The 17,583-nt window shown below is 35.8% G+C and overlaps 1 protein-coding gene across 13 annotated transcripts in view; it reads left to right on the top strand.

The window, feature by feature from the left end:
* Window positions 1–17,583, top strand: part of EMSY (EMSY transcriptional repressor, BRCA2 interacting) — an 85,081-nt gene that overhangs the window by 35,988 nt on the left and 31,510 nt on the right. For all 13 annotated transcript variants that reach the window (XM_044258492.1, XM_044258495.1, XM_044258489.1 and 10 more), the window contains 3 exons: window positions 2–256; window positions 14,020–14,169; window positions 16,498–16,668. In XM_044258492.1, the coding sequence (XP_044114427.1) occupies window positions 2–256; window positions 14,020–14,169; window positions 16,498–16,668 (576 nt within the window). The remainder of the gene's footprint in view (window position 1; window positions 257–14,019; window positions 14,170–16,497; window positions 16,669–17,583) is intronic.

Genomic DNA, 17,583 nt, shown 5'->3' with positions numbered 1-17,583 from the left:
GGTGTGTCTACATCAGCGATCAAAATGGCATCAACCAGGCTTCCTTCCCCCAAAAGTTTAGTGGGCGCCCCAACTCAGATTCTTGCACAGTTTCCTAAACAGCATCAACAATCTCCTAAGCAGCAGTTACATCAAGTGCAGCAGCAGACACAGCAGCATGTGGGCCAGCCTGCGCCAGTATCTCATCAGCAGCAACCTCAGCAGTCTCCTTTGCCACCGGGTATCAAGCCAACTATTCAAATCAAACAGGAGTCAGGTAACTGGAAAATGTTTATAAGATATAATTCTTCCCCAGTCACTGCTTCTCTGAAAACTGTGAGTATATATGGATATACAGTTTCCTCAAGCACCAGAATTTAAATTCCAGAATATGTTTTGAGAGCCTCCTGTTGCAAATACTTATATAAAGAAGTAGAGCTTGGGCATAGAAATGAGGAAAAAAGCAATTTGCTCAGCAGGAAGTTATTTTCAGTGAACTCTCCAGGGAGATAAGGAAGCTGAGGAAGCAAACCCAGATTTTAGAATTATATTCTGGATGCATTGGGGTTATAGAATGTAGGCAGTTGAAAAATTAGTCTGGAGTTTTGTGTTAGAATGCTGTATTATGAATTTGGCATAAAATGGTATGAGCAGAAGCACTAGGATTATAAGACACTGTGTACAATAAAGTTTGTGGAATAATAATTTGGGAGTTTATTGAAAGCATCTCTAGGACAGTGGGAACTCAGGAGTAGGAGTTAGTTTAAGTTATTGAATCATAAAGTATTGAATAGAGGTGAACTGGGTGGCTCAGTTCTTAAGCGTTTTGCCTTCAGCTCAGGTCATGATCTCAGGATCCTGGAATCGAGTCCCGTGTCAGGCTTCTTGCTGGAAGTCTGCTTCACCCTCTCCCACTCCCCCTGTTTGTTTTCCCTCTCTCGTTGTGTTTCTCTCTCTCTGTCAAATAAATAAATAAAATCTTTCTTTAAAAAAAGTATTGAATAGAAAAGCAGGTAGGATGGGGATTCAAACACGGGGAAATTAGACTTTTAATATACTTTATATCTTTAAGAAATAGAAATGGCCTTTTTTCTTCCTCCAATGAATCTGGGCTTTATTTGGTGGTAAAAAAAAGTGTTTGAAGATGCCAGCATTTTCAGTTTCATTTGGTTTATTTTTTGATAGGAACATTTTGTTAATTAGTTTTTGATATATGACTGACATATCTCAAACATTGTATTATAGGTGTACAGCATAGTGATCTATGTATATATTTCAAAATCATTACAGCAAGTTTAGTCAACATTCATTATTATACATAATCACATTTTTTTTCTTGTGATGAGAACTTTTAAGATTTATTCTCTAAGTGGGACGTCTGGGTGGCTCAGTTGGTTGAGCGGCTGCCTTCGGCTCAGGTCATGATCCCAGCATCCTGGGATCGAGTCCCACATCGGGCTCCTTGCTCGGTGGGGGGCCTGCTTCTCCTTCTGCCTCTGTCTGCCACTCTGCCTGTGCTCACTCTCTCTTAACAAATAAATAAATAAAATTAAAAAAATAAAGAATTATTCTCTAAGCAACTTTCAAATATAGTACAGTATTGTTAACTACAGCCACCATACTATAGGTTACATGCTTAGGATTTATTTATCTTATAACTGGAAGTTTATACCTTCTGACCACCTTTACCTATTTTGGCCAGCCCTCCATCCCTGCCTCTGGCAACCACCAATATTCTTTGTATCTGTGAGTCTTTTTTCTGTTTGTTTTTTTAAGATTCTACATGTAAGTGAAATCGTTCAGTATGTGTCTTTCTCTGTCTTATTTCACTTAACATAATGCCCTCAAGGCCCATCCACGTTGTTGGAAATGGCAGGATTTCTTTCTTTCTTTTTTAGTTTTTATTTTAACTCATTAGTTAACATACATTGTATTAGTTTCAAGTGTACAATATAGTGGTTCTACAGTTCCATATATCACCTGGTGCTCATCACAAGTGCACTCCTTAATCTTCATCACCTATTTCACTCATTCCCCCTCTCACCTCCCTTCTGGCAACCATCAGTGTTCTGTAGTTAAGAATCTGTTTCTTAGTTTCTTTCTCTCCCTCTGCTTCTCTCTCTTTCCTTTTCCTCATTTGCTTTGTTTCTTAAATTCCACATTTCAGGGAAATCCTGCAATATTTGTCTTTGTCCAGCTGACTGACTTTGTTTAGCATTATGTTCTCTAGCTCCATTCATGTTGTTGTAAATGGCCAGATTTCATTCTTCTTTATGGCTGAATAATATTCCATCACACACAAACACACGTATACACACACACATAATGTCTTCCTTCTCCATTCATCTATCAGTGGACACTTTGGCTGCTTGCATAGTTTAGCTATTGAAAATAATGCTGCAGTAAACACAGGGGTATATGTATCCCTTCAAATTAGTGTTTTTGTATTCTTTGGGTAAATACCCAATAGTGCGATTGTTACATCATAAGGTAGTTCTATTTTAACTTTTTGAGAAACCTCCACATTGTCTTCCACAGTGGTTGCATCAGTTTGCATTCCCAACAAGAGTGCACAAGGGTTCCTTTTTCTTCGCATCCTTGCCAACACCTGTTTGTTGTATTTTTGATGTTAGCCATTTTGGTAGGTGTGAGGTGTTATCTCATTGTAGTTTGGATTTGCATTTCCCTGAGGATAAGTGATGATGAGCATTTTTTCATGTGTCTTTTGGCCATCTGGATGTCTTTTTTGGAGAAATGTCTGTTTATGTCTTCTGTCCATTTTTTAGTTGAATTATTTGTTTTTTAGGTGTTGAGTTTTATAAGCTCTTTATATATTTTGGCTATTAACCCTTTATCAGATGTCATTATATCTTCTCCCGTTCCATAGGTTTTAGTTTTGTTGATGTTTCCTTTACTGTCACTATACAGAAGCTTGCTATTTTGATGAAGTCCGCAAGTTATTTTTGCTTTTGTTTCCCTTGCCTTAGGAGACATATCTAGAAAAAAATTTCTACAGCCAATATCAGAGAAGTTACTACCTGTGTTCCCTTCTAGGATTTTTATGGTTTCAGGTCTCACATTTAGGTCTGTAATCCATTTTAATTTATTTTTGTGTATGGTGTAAAAATGTGGTCCAGTTTCTTTTTCTTTCTTTCATTTTTTTTTTTAAAGATTTTATTTATTTATTTGAGATAGAGAACGGGAGAGAGAGAGAGAAAGCAAGCACCAGTGGGGGAACAGAGGGAGAAGCAGGCTCCTGCTGAGCAGAGAGCTTGATGTAGGGATCATTCCCAGGACCCAGAATCATGACCTGAGCCCAAGGCAAATACTTAACCGACTGAGCCACCCAGGTGCCCCAAAAGTGGTCCAGTTTCATTCTTTTGTGTGTTGCTGCCCAGTTTTCCCGATACCATTTGTTCAAGATACTGTCTTTTTCCCTTTGGATGTTCTTTCCTGCTTTGTCAAAGATTGATTGACCATTTGTTTATGGGTTTATTTCTGGGTTTTCTGTTCTGTTTCAGTGATCTTTGTGTTTATTTTTGTTTTGTTTTTTTAATATTTTATTTATTTATTTGACAGACAGAGATCACAAGTAGGCAGAGAGGCAGGCAGAGAGAGAGGGGAAGCAGGCTCTCTGCTGAGCAGAGAGCCCAATGGGGGCTCTATCCCAGGACCCTGAGATCATGATCTGAGCTGAAGACAGAGGCTTAACCCACTGAGCCACCCAGGCGTCCTTATGTGCCAGTACCACACTGCTTTGATGACTACAGCTTTGTAATATAACTTGAAATCTGGAATTGTGATGCCTCCAGCTTTGCTTTTCTTTTTCAAGATTGCTCTGGCTATTTGGGGATTTTTGTGGTTCCATACAAATTTTAGGATTGTTCTAGCTCTGTGAAAAATGCCGGTGGTATTTTGATAGGGATTGCATTAAATGTGTTGCTTTGGGTAGTATAGACATTTTAACAATATTTGGGCTCTCAGTCCAGGAACATAGAAATGTCTTTCCATTTCTTTGTGTCATCTTCAGTTTCTTTCATCAGTGTTTTACATTTTCTTTTCTTTCTTTCTTTTTTTTTTTTAAAGATTTTATTTGACAGAGAGAGATCACAAGTAGGCAGAGGCAGGCAGAGAGAGAGAGAGAGAGGAGGAAGCAGGCTCTCTGCCGAGCAGAGAGCCCGATGCAGGACTCGATCCCAGGACCCTGAGATCATGACCTGAGCCGAAGGCAGTGGCTTAACCCACTGAGCCACCCAGGCGCCCAGTGTTTTACATTTTCAAAGTATAACTCTTTTGCCTCTTTGGTTAGTTTAATTCGTAGGTATTTTATTGTTTTTGGTGCAGTTACAAATGGGATTGTTTCTTTCTTTCTTTTTTGCAGCTTCATTATTGGCATATAGGAATAAAGTAGATTTCCGTACATTGATTTTGTATCCTGTGAATTTTCTAACTTCATGTATTAGTTCTAGCAGGGTTTTTTTCGGAGTCTTTTAGGTTTTCTATACAGTGTCATGTCATCTGCAAATAGTGAAAGTTTGACTTCTTCTTTACCAATTTAGGTGACTTTTCTTTTTGTTGTCTGATTGCTGTGGCTAGGACTTCCAGTTCTATGTTGAATAAAAGTGGTGAGAGTAGACAACATTGTTTTGTTCCTGACCTTAGGGGGAAAGCTCTCAGTTTTTTCCCATTGAGTATGATTTTTGCTGTGGGTTTTTCATAGTTGGTCTTTATAATGTTGAACTTCCCTCTAAACCTGCTTTATGGAAGGCTTTTACCATGAATGGACATTATACTTTGTCAAATGCTCTTTCTTTGTCTACTGAAATGATTATATGGTTCTTATCCTTTCTTTTATTGATGTGATGTATCATGTTGATTGATTTGTGAATATTGAATCACGCTTGCAAACCAAGGATAAATCCCACTTGATGGTGGTGAATGATTTTTTTTAATGTATTGTTGGATTTAGTTTGCTAGTATTTTGTTGAGGATTTTTGTGTCTTTGTTCATCAGAAATATTGGCCTGTAGTTCTTTTTTTTTTTTTTCCCCTCCTGGTATCTTTTTCTGGTTTTGGTGTCAAGGTGATGCTTGTCTTATTCCAAAAATTAATTTTTAATTATCTCTTTTGAACAGCAGGGGTAGGAGATATTAAAAAATTTCTAGTGAGCAAGATGTAATTAATCACACAAATTCTAGTATAGCTAGTAAAAGCTGTATGATATTATATACTTATTATGTTGTCTGGATTTACTTTTACTCTATGTGAAAATGCTTATAAAAGCTTTTCTAGATTGACTCAAAAATCTGTCTGCTAACCTTATTTTCCCCATATGCCTTAAGCCTCAATTGTGGAATCTTATGCCATGACTTCTTTAGGAAGTCTAACCATCATAGGTATACAGGGAATATGTTATTAATAAAATTCCACTAATAGTTCTGAGTTGTTCATTCATACTAGATTTTGATTTTGTCTGCTTTATCAGTTTTTTGTTTTATGGACCATGTCTTGGGTATCAACTCAAAATACTTTGCATAGCTCTAGATTTTAGCATTTTTCTCTAAAAGTTTTATATATTTTTAATTATTTTTATTAACATAATGTATTATTTGCCCCAGGGGTATAGGTATGTGAATTGTCAGGCTTACACATTTCACAGCATTCACCATAGCACATACCCTCCCCAATATCCATAACCCAGCTATCCCTACCCCCCACCCCCCAGCAACCCTCAGTTTGTTTTGTGAGATTAAGAGTCTCTTATGGTTTGTTACAGGTTTTTTTTTTTTTTTTTAGTATCTAAGCCATAGTTTATTTTGAGTTAATTTTTTTTTTTAAAGATTTTATTCATTCATTTGACAGAGACCACAAGTAGGTAGAGAGGCAGGCAGAGAGAGAGGAACGGAAGCAGGCTCCCCGCTGAGCAGAGAGCCCGATGCGGGGCTCAATCCCAGGACCCCGAGATCATGACCCGAGCTGAAGGCAGAGGCTTTAACCCACTGAGCCACCCAGGTGCCCCTTGAGTTAATTTTCATATAAAGTATGTGAGGTTTAAGTCAGGGTTAATTTTTTTGCCTGTGGATATAGTTGCTTCCTTGCCCGTTGTTGAGAAGGCTGTCATACTCTACTGAATTGCTTTGACACCTTTGTCAGAAATCAGTTGGGCATATTTATGTGGGTTTATTTCTAGGTACTCCCTTTGTTTCATTGATCTTTGTATTTCTCTCTCTGTTAGGACCATACTGTCTTGATTACTATAGCTATATAGTAAGCTTTAATGTAGATAGAGTGACTCCTTCCACTTTATTTTTCTATTTCAAAATTATTTTAGCTATTCTAGTTTTGTTGCCTTTCTAATTTAAGCTTAAATATATCTGTGTACAGTAATACCTTACTGGGATTTCCTAGGAATTGCATTAAACTTCTAGATGAGTTTAGGAAGAATTGACATCGTGTTGAGTTATCCAGTTCATGAACAGAGTGTGGCATTCCATTTATTTAAGTCTTCTCTCACTTCTTTCATCAGTGTTTCACAGTTCTCAGTGTGCAAATCCTGTACAAGTTTTGTTACATTTATACTTAACATATTTCATTTTCTCTGTGTTGTTTTATTTTCATTTCTCATATTGAGAGTGAGTTTGAAAAACTCTTTATGTTTGAGAGCCCTTTGTATTTCATTTTTTTGTGTACAATCTGTATTCATTGTCCACACTTCTGCTGTGGTATTTTTCTCATCAATTTCTGGGAATTTTACTATATCAGGATAATTAGCAAACCCTATGTGTGTTTCATGATTTGCAGGGATTTTCCTCCCAGTTTGCTTGTCTGTTGTTAACTTTATTTATGAGGACTTATGCTGTATAGATCTTTTTTTGTTTTTATATAGTTGAATTTATCAGTGTAGTCTTGAATGCTTCTAGATTTTTAGTTATGATTCACATTTTCTACATTTAAATATTTTTCCAATTTATCCCAGTATGAGGAATTGATTACGTATTGCAGTCTTGGGAAGTTGGTCTGTAGTTTTCTTTTTGTGTACAGTCTTTGTTAGGCTTTAGTTTAATATTATGTGCTTTTGAGAAAGAATTGCAGTGTTTTCTTTCTTAAAAATGCTTGGAATTTTAAAAAGCTTATTGAGTTTTAATTTATATACCATTCAAATAACCATTCAGATGAGTTTAGTAGTAGTTAGTATATTCACAGATATGTGTGACCATCAGCACAGTTAATTTTAGAACATTTTCATCACTTCAGAAAGAAACCCTGTAACCTTTAGTTATCATTCTCTACTCCCTATGACAGCCTCTCCAGCCCTAAGCAACCACTAATCTACTTTCTGTTTCTGGATTTTTATATGAATGGTCTCATGTAATATGTGGTCTTTTGTGACCAGTTTCTTTCACTTACCAATGTTTTCAAGGTTCATACATATATTGGTATTTCATTTGTTTTTGTGGCCAAATAATACTTCACATTTTGTTTATCCATTTGTCCACTGATAATACATTTGGATTTTTTCCACCTGTTGGCTGTTATGAGTATATTCTCTGGAAAGTATTCATGTGTAAGTTTTGGGTATTCAGTTCTCTTGTGTATATATTTTGGAGGAGTGGACATGCTCAGTTTATGGTAACTCTATAATTGTTTGAGAAACTACTAGACTGTTTTCCATAATGACTATACCATTTTACATCTGCATTTGTGTATGAGGGTTCCAGTTTCTCTGCCTCCTTTCCAATGCTTGATATTCTCTGACTTTTTGATTTTACCCCTCCTAGTTTCTGTGAAGTGGTATTTCATTGGAGTTTCGATTTATATTTCTCTGATGACTAATGATGTCAAACATCTTTTCCTCTGCTTATTGGCCCTTTTTATATCCTCCTTGGAGAAATATTTATTTATATCCTTTGTCCACTTTTAAATTGGGTTGTCTTTTTATCAGTGAGTTGTAAGGGTTGGTTTGTTGTTAAGTTTTTTTTTATTAGTTTATATATTTTTTATATTAAATCCTTGTTATTAGATACATGATTTACAAATATTTCCTGCCATTCTGTTGGTTGTCTTTTCACTTTCTTGGTGATGTCCTATTACAGAAGGTTTTTTTTTTTAAGATTTTATTTATTTATTTGACAGAGAGAGATCACAAGTAGGCAGAGAGGCAGGCAGAGAGAGAGAGAGGGAAGCAGGCTCCCCGCTGAACAGAGAGTCCGACGCGGGACTCGATCCCAGGACCCTGAGATCATGACCTGAGCCAAAGGCAATGGCTTAACCCACTGAGCCACCCAGGCACCCCTACAGAAGTTTTTAATTTTGGTGATGTCCAGTTTATTTTTTCTAATGTTCCTTATGCTTTTGGTATCATATTTAAGAATCTTACCAAATTCCTGATCATAAAGATTTATTCTGTCTTTTTCTAAGTGTTCAGTAGTTTTATCTCTTAAATTTAGGTCTTTGATCCATTTTGAGTTAATTTTGTTATGATGTGAAGTAAGCCTCCCATTTCGTTTTTTTGCATATGTCTATCCATTTGTTTTAGTACCATTTATTAAAAAGACTATCCCACCCCACCCTGCTGCCTGCTCCGTTGAATGGTCTTGGCATCTTGTTGAAAAATCATTCGGTTTATTTTTGTGCTTTGAATTCTATTCCATTAATTTGTATGTGTATCCGTATGCCAGTGCCACATTGTTTTGATTACCATTGATTTGTAGTATGTTTTGAAACCAGGAAATGTAATTGCTATTATCTTGCTCTATTTTTAAAGATTGTTTTGACTGTTTGGGTTTCTTGAAATTCCATACGAATTTTGGAATCAGCTTATTAGTTTCTGAAAAGAAGTCAGCTGAGATTCTGATAGGGATTGCATTGCATCTGTGGGTCAGTTTAGGAGTATTACCATCTTAATAATGTTTTTTGACCCATGAACATGAGATGTTTTCCCATTTATTTAGATCTTCTTTAATTTATTTCAACAATGTTGTGTGGTGCCTAGAGTATAAGTTTTACACTTGTTTTGTCGAATTTATTCCTAAGTATTTTTTGAAGCTACCATGAATGAAATTGCTAATTTCATATTTTGGATTGTTCATTGCTGATTTATACAAATAAAACTGATTTTTGTGTTGTTTGATACCCTGTACCTTTGCTGAAGTCATTTTTAGTTCTAATAGTTTTAGGTGAACTTCTTAGGATTTCCTATGTAAAAGATCATGTGATCTACAAATGGAGATGATTTCTGCTGTTATAGTCTGGATGCCTTGTTTTTTTGTTTTTTGTTTTTTGGAGGGGGGAGGTTTGTTGTTGTTATTGTTGTTATTTTGCCTAATTTCCCTGACAAGAGTCTCTAGTAAAATGTTGAGTATAACTTTCAAGAGTGCGCATCATTGTTTTGTTCCTTGTTCCTTCTTTTCATAGAACTTCTTTTAATGTCTTTTGTAAGGCAACACATTGTTACTAGCAACAAACTCCATTTTCATTTACCTGGTAAAGCTATATTTCTGAAAGATAGCTTTGCTGGATATTGGATTCTGCATTGGCAGTTTCTTTGAATACTTGGAATAGTTATTTCTTAATAACTACTGAGAGGTCAGTTATTAACCTTAATGCAGTTCCTTTATAAGTGATTTTTTTTTTCATTACTTTCAAGATTTTTCTGTTGCTTTTGACTTTCACCATTTTTAGTATGATGTGTCTGTTTGTAGATCTCTCTGTGTTTATTCTGTTTGGTGTTTGAAGAGCTTCCTGGATGTTTAAGTTACTGCTTTTCAATAAATTTAGGACATTTTCTGCTGTTTCTTTGAATATTTCTTCTCTTTTCTTGCTGTTCTTTTCTTTTGGTAGTTCTCTTACTCTATGTTTGAGCACTTGTTGGTGTTCTACATTCTCTGAGGTTCTGTTCATTTTTCTTCATTCTTTTTTCTTTGACATTTTTCAGCTTTCATAATCTCAGTTGCTCTTTTCACATTTGCTCTTTTTTATTTTTTTAAGATTTTTTCTTTGTTGGAGAGAGAGAGAGAAAGAGAGAGAGAGAGAGAGCACGTGAGAAGGGGGAGAGTCAGAGGGAGAAACAGACTCCCTGCCAAGCAGAGATCCAGGGAGTCCAGGATCATGACCTGAACTGAAGGCAGTCACTTAACCAACTGAGCCACCGGGCTCCCCACATTTGATTTTTTATTTTTTTCCTGCCAGTTCAGATGTACTCTAAAGCCCCTCTAGTGAATTTTTTATTTCCGTTATTATACTTTTTAACCCCAAATTTTCCCTTTGGTTCTTTTTTGTAATTTCTTCTGTTTTATTAATATTCTCTGTTTGATGCAACTTTGTTGTCATACCCTCTTTTACTTTTCTTTTTATTTTTTTAAAAGATTTTATTTATTTATTTATTTGACAGAGAGAAATCACAAGTAGATGGAGAGGCAGGCAGAGAGAGAGAGAGAGAAGCAGGCTCCCTGCTGAGCAGAGAGCCCGATGCGGGACTCGATCCCAGGACCCTGAGATCATGACCTGAGCCGAAGGCAGCGGCTTAACCCACTGAGCCATCCAGGAGCCCCTCTTTTACTTTTCTATAATCATGCTTTCCTATACTTCTGTGAACATGTTTATAACGGCTACTTTCAAGTCTTTTGTTGTTGTTAAATCTGACATATGATGCTCTCATAGGGAATTTCTGTTGCCTGCTTTTTTCCCCAGTGTATGGGTCATATTTTCCTGTTTCTTTATACGTCTCCTTGTAGTTTGTTGGAACTTAACATTCTAAATATTTATATTGCTAATTGAATTTATTTTACTTACTTAATTATATTTTTAAAAAGTAGATTCCTTGTCCAACATGGGGCTTGAACTTAGCCTGGGATGGTCACATGTTCTACCAGACTAAGCCAGCCAACCACCCCTTGATATTTTAGATATTAGACATTATATATTGTAGCTATAGACATTATATATTGTAGGTAGACACTGGTCTTGTACCTTCTCAATCTGTAATTTTTTTGTTGTTGTTATTTACTTCATTAAATGTTGTTTAGTAATTAGGTCACTTATTTTAGTGAAGTAATCTTCTGATGCTGTTGCTCAGGGAATCACAGCTCTCCGTATACCCACAGTTGTTCTGAGATGACAGTGATTCTCTCCTGCTCTTTCTCTGACCACACCCAACTGTCAAACTACATTAACTGCTCTTTTGTTTTCAAAAATGTCTTGGTGTCTTAAGTTGCTTTACGAACTAGTTTAAATTGTGGCTTCTTTGAAGGAATAGTTTCAGAGGTGTTTCTACCACAAGAAGCTTCCTTCCAGCTTCATTATACCTCAGTTCTCTCCTGCAAGCTATCTGGCCTATTGTCTTGAATGTTGGTGGTGGTTGTGTTTTTTTTTGTTGTTGTTGTTGTTGGTTTTTTGTTTGTTTGTTTGTTTGTTTTAGATTTTATTTATTTGAGAGAGAGAGCAGAATGAGAGAGGACATGAGCAGGGTGAAGGGCAAAGGAAGAGGGACAAGTAGACTCCCCTCTTAGCAGGGAGCCCTACTCGGGCCTCAATTCCAGGGCCCTGAGATTATGATCTGCGTGAAAGGCAGATGCTTAACCAGCTGAGCCACCCAGGTGCCTCGAATGTTTTTTTCTTAAATCCATAAATTTTCTTCCAGGTGTCACATCCTCAGCTGTTCTTGGGAGGTTGAACTTCTCCATGTGGTATTACAAATGAAGTCAGTTCCTTTGGGAAAAGATTACAGACTACCTGTTTTATTATCTATTTCTACTCTCAGGCAGCTCTGGAGCTCTTCTCTGAATGACACTGCTGCTCTAGAGGCTTGAGCATTCAGTGAAGGCAAGGGTGGGAGTGTGGGCAGCAACCTGATATCCTCTTGGCTTGCTTCTCTAGAGCCACCACCTCACAAGCCAGGGCAGTGGTGATTAGGATTCTAGTTTCTCAGTAGAGTTGTGCCCAAAGTATAGCCTTTGTTCCATAAGTTGGGGGCTTGGCCAAAGAAGGGAATGCTCACTTCTTGACATCACTTGCCTGGGGCTTAGCAGTACCTACCTGGGGGCAAGATGAGGTAAACTGAAGTCTTGGGGCTCCTCAGAAGTAAACCCTCCAACAAGGAGCTCAATAAGCGGAAACCTTGTGTTCTTGACTACAGCAGTCTGGAGAGGAGTTTGCCTCATTCGTAGTGGGTAGGGAGGGACAGGTCTTAGTTTAAATACCACAGATCTCTCCTTTCTTTCTTTCCTTCCTTTTTTTTTTTTAAAAAGATTTTATTTATTTATTTGACAGTCAGAGATCACAAGTAGGCAGAGAGGCAGGCAGAGAGAGAGGAAGGAAGCAGGCTCCCTGCTGAGCAGAGAGCCTGATGAGGGACTCCATCCCAGAACCCTGGGATCATGACATGAGCCAAAGGCAGAGGCTTAACCCACTGAGCCACCCAGGCACCCAGATCTCTCCTTTCTTACTGAATTTTTCTGCATATTCTTGAATACATTTTTCCTCATTTGTCCTTGGGACTATTTCCTGAGCTTCTCATTGGTATCATTTTACTAGTTCCATTGGGTTAGCAGATTAGCAGAGCTCCTCATGCTCTCTTGTCAGAAATTGATCTCTGAATGGTTTTTGTTTTTAATTGAGATATAATTGGCATATAACACTATTAGTTTTCAGTGTATAACATAATGATTTGATTGATATATATATGTATGTATTATTAAATACTCACCCCAACAAGTTTAGTTAACATTTATCACTGCACATTAACAAAAATTTTTTTTTTCTGATGATGGGAACTTTAAAGAGGAATGGTTTTAAATACATTGTAATTATCTTTTTTTTACAGGGCTGTGGAATTGTTCTGTGAAACTATCTGGGCCTGCTATTTATTGGTGAAGGGGGAGGAGTTCCTTAAAATTTATTTTAAAGAAATTTGTCTATTTAGATCCCTGTCTTTTCTGAAGTCCATTTTGATAACTAATATTTTTCTAAATAATTATCTATTTGATCTAAATTTTCAACCTATTTGCATAGGACTGAGCAAAGTAATCTCTTACGATTCCATTAAGTTTTTTCTGACTGTGGTTATTTGGGGGTGGATGTACTTATTTTTATATGTCTGAAGCATTATTATAATTCACTAATGAGGTAATACTGGAAAAAAAATTTTCTCTACAATTTGTCTGGTTATGATTTATTATAATCAGGGTTTCTTTATTTCTACAATAATAGTGCTTTATTGAATTCTTGCTGTGTATTAGGCACTTTACAATTTTGATTTATTTAATCTTTATAACAATCCAAGAATGTATATACTGATAGTATCTTTATTTTATGGATGAGAAAATTGAGCTATAGAGAAAATAATTTGCCCAGTTATGCCTAGGTGATGATCATAGTTTTAACTTCTTAGTTGGCTTACAGAAATTTTAAATTATTTAAGGTTGTTAAATAAATAGATGTATTTACTTCCTAATGTCTCCATCTAAATCACTATCCAAAAATTAATATAATTTTTAGTTGTCTATGACAATATACTCCATCCCATGGATTTTTCAATGAAGTTAGTGGGGTGAAAAGGGTTACCAAATTTTCCTTCCTCAGTTAACAATTAGTACTTAAATTTGTAGTTAGCATGAGGGATTCGTTTTATTTTTTATTTTACTTTTTTGGAGAGCTTTCTTTTAAATGGATATTTTGCATTTGGAGAGTCAGTGTAACAATTAAAACACTTAAATAAAAATTTTGAAAAATGTAAAAAAAATCCACATTATTACACTAATTTGGTTTGAAAGCTCTTATTTGACATGATCATATACAAAAAAATTTTTAAAGAAATTGTTAATAGTTTCTGTAATATCTTAATTATATTCTTGAATGAGAGAAGTTAGGAAAGATAGGAATTTAAGGAATAAAAATTGAGAGTGTCATCATTTTGGGGAAAAAAAAAACTTCCTGTTTAGGCAAGACTTGAGTAAATATGTGTAACTACTGCCCTCTTGGGTTGGTATAAGGAACATGTTTTTCAAAATAATCTGTGTTGAGATTTCTCTTTCTTCTTTTAAAGGTGTTAAAATTATCACACAACAAGTTCAACCAAGTAAAATCTTACCCAAACCAGTGACAGCAACTCTGCCCACCAGTAGCAATTCCCCTATTATGGTGGTTAGCAGTAATGGTGCAATTATGACAACTAAACTGGTAACCACTCCCACTGGTAAGTTTTCTTAAGCGTCAACCCATTCATTCATCATTTGTTCATTGAGTAGTTTCTTTGTATCAACATAGTGCTTGACACTGGGAATGAGGGATTAATCAGACAGTTCTTTAAGAGGCTTTCCCTCCAACTAAAATTAGCTTTCTTTTATTATTGTCATGGTCTTCTGTTTTTTTACTTTATAGCACATACTACAGTTTCTCATTTCTTTGATTATTTGTTGATTTACTGTAGTTCTCCTTGTTACACCATAAGCTCCATGATAAGGGACACTCTTTGTTTTATTCACCATATATATGTTGAGCTGGTCTGAAAGTAGGTGTTTAGTGGGACTGAAAACATACTCTCTCAGCCCAGAAGGATTGTAATCTTAGGAGGTTGAAAGTCTATATTACATTGTGGTATAGTAAGCGTTACTCTGACTGAGAGAAGCACAGGATACCTTTTTGCCCAGATATGAGAGCACCCAGGCTGTGTCCAAGGAAGTGACAGTGTAGAACATTTTAAATAATACCACCCTTTGTATCTTTGAGCAGTTTACTAATCCCTCTAAGTCTTTTCTCTTGTCTATTAAATGGGCTAACAATACCTGTACCATAAGGTTATTGTAAGTATTAGAGGAAATCAGGTATGTAAAGTCCCCAGCAGAGTAATAGCTGTTATTATTAATTAACTTAAGAATTAGCTATTACTATTATTTTAAATTTGTATAACTCTTACCAGATTTTTTTGAGAAGGGCCAGCCAGTACATAGATGATAGAATCTAAATAACTCTCCATTACCACCTTCCCCTAGTCCCTGCCAGCCAGCATTCTACTTTCTGTCTCTTCAAAGCCTGTGCTTAAAAACGTGGTATTCTTGCATTAAATTTATCATACTCCACCCTCCTCACCCCCTGCCCCAAACTTTTTTCCATTTGGTACAAAGATAATAGTGTTATCTATATATGATTCTTTATCTTAGGGAAAGGTAGTAAAAATAATAATGTGTCTGTGCCTTTGTATCTATGTTAGACATGGTGTTTCTATTTTTAAAACAAAAGCTTAAGTGGAAAATGTTTTGTTAAAATTCAGCTGATTCACATTATGTTTGTAGCATGTTTACTTTGCACTCGATTTTTTTGAGGGGGATTCAGATGTATGTTTGTAACCAGTTTAAATTAATTCTACCTAATATTCTTTGAGTTGTGATTGTATTAAAAAACTTTTTAAATATCTTGCTAAAAGCATTTTTGCAGGATAACCATTGAAAATGGTTATCACGATGACGATGAGAAAGCATGAGAAAATGCTTTCCTATCAAAGAAGGTATATTCATTCTTCCCCAGACTAATAGTTCTTTTTTTTTTTTTTTTTTAAAGATTTTCTTTATTTATTTGACAGTGATCACAAATAGGCAGAGGGGGAAGCAGGCTTCCTGCTGAGCAGAGAGCCTGATGCAGGCTTGACCCCAGGACCCTGGGATCATGACCTGAGCTGAAGGCAGAGGCTTTAACCCACTGAGCCACCCAGGTGCCCCCAGACTAATAGTTCTTAGTGCAAGAATAGTATTTCTGAGTTACTGGACTTGTAGGAAACTATGACAGGCTCATCTGATTAGTTTTTAATTCCTGTTTGGGAAAAGAAGTCCTTAGGATAGTGGGCAAGAGTGCAAAATCCTTTGAGAGACATGAAGAAAAATACTCTAACAGGTCAGTTAGAGTTGAGGAAATATGTAAATAGTGAACTTTTTTGGCTAGAAGAAATATTTCTGGCAACTCTTTGGCAGCTTCAACTTTAATCTCTAGTAAAATGATGGAATAATTCTTTAAAAGATGGAAATATATTTAGAGAGTAGCAGAGGACAAAATAGTAAAAGTTTATAAAATTTTAAGCAAACAATACTGCCTTATTTGCTGAGTGCTGACATTGGGTTTGGCACTGAGACAGCATAAAACAGATGCAGAAACCTTAAAGTCTATAACAGAAATATCTAAAATGCTCTGGCAGGGAATATGATTAAACTTAAGTTTCTTTTGGCATAGAACTAGTGGAAGAAGGGTAGTGGAAGAAAGGAACATAGTTACTTGTACTTTTTCTTGAGGTTAGTAATTTGATGCAACACATCACAAAATTTTATGTGTAAAATTAATTCAAATTGACTTGGCCTTAGTTCTTGCTATGTGCATTGAAAACTGGCTATAAATTGTTACTTAATGTCTTGACACCTTGAAATTCCATTTTCAAGTTAAAGCAATGTAGATTACGTTGAATTATAGCTGAACTGTATCAATTGTCATTCTTCTATAAGTAATGACAAGTTTTTCTTCGGCTTTTCCCTTTTTATAGGCACACAGGCAACCTATACCCGGCCGACAGTGAGCCCGTCCATAGGTCGGATGGCTGCAACCCCTGGAGCTGCAACTTACGTGAAAACTACCAGTGGTAGCATCATTACAGTTGTACCCAAGTCATTAGCCACCTTGGGGGGCAAGATAATTAGCAGTAATATAGTTTCTGGTAGGTATATCTGAAATATGTTAAATCTATAGGTAACTTGTAAGAGGAAAAAGCTTTTCACTGTTGAAGGATTCTTTTTGATCTGTTTTCTGCTTACGATTCTGGAGCTTTATTTTTAGTCCTGATGTTTAGTGATTTTAAGTGTAGTTTTTTATTTCTAGTATTGAGTTTTCACACATTAAGTTTTTGATTTTAAAATAGAACATTTAGTTGTTTTTCATCAGAATGGAAATACTTTGATTTACATTTTTATGGAGATTTTTCATTTACTAAGTATTCTCCCATTTGTCAGTCCTTTCAGAACTGATAAATCCAAATAGTTGGCATCACCCCCAGTTGACAGGTACAAACAGATTGAAGTTTAGAGATTGAAGTTTAGAGAGATGAGATTGACCTATCCAAGACCACACAAGCGAGATAGAGGAAGACCCTTTTTTCATAGAATAATCTTATTTTCCTATTCTTTTAAATGTATCTTGAGAACTCTGCCCCCACTTAATGGCTATTCATCTAAATATGTTTGAAGGACTATATCTCATAATTTCATTTACTAATGTCACTTTAGCTTATTAAAAATAAAGATATTTGAATATCTTTTTATTTTCTTTTCACCATTATATTGATTGTTTACTTTTAAGAAATATTTTACTCAGATAGTGAAAGCTAATACTTTACTGGTATTCTGGGACTTTACCTCGTTTTTATCAGCTCATTAATTCCTGCAGTATTGGACTATGGACTCTGAAGTGGAATGTTAACATAGCATCTATTTTCTTCATTAGTTTTTAATTAAAATTATGTAAATAATCTCTCATCAAGCAAGCCCTGTGGACTTCAACTGTCTACCATTTTTGTGGACTAGCCATATTTTTTATGCCCCTGGTGAGTTGTTCTGTGAAGGGATTGAAGTACCTG

Source organism: Neovison vison, chromosome 7 (genome assembly GCF_020171115.1).
Source record: "Neovison vison isolate M4711 chromosome 7, ASM_NN_V1, whole genome shotgun sequence".
In the NCBI taxonomy this organism is placed as follows: Eukaryota; Metazoa; Chordata; class Mammalia; order Carnivora; family Mustelidae; genus Neogale; species Neogale vison.
This window is presented reverse-complemented; position numbering and strand designations above follow the sequence as displayed.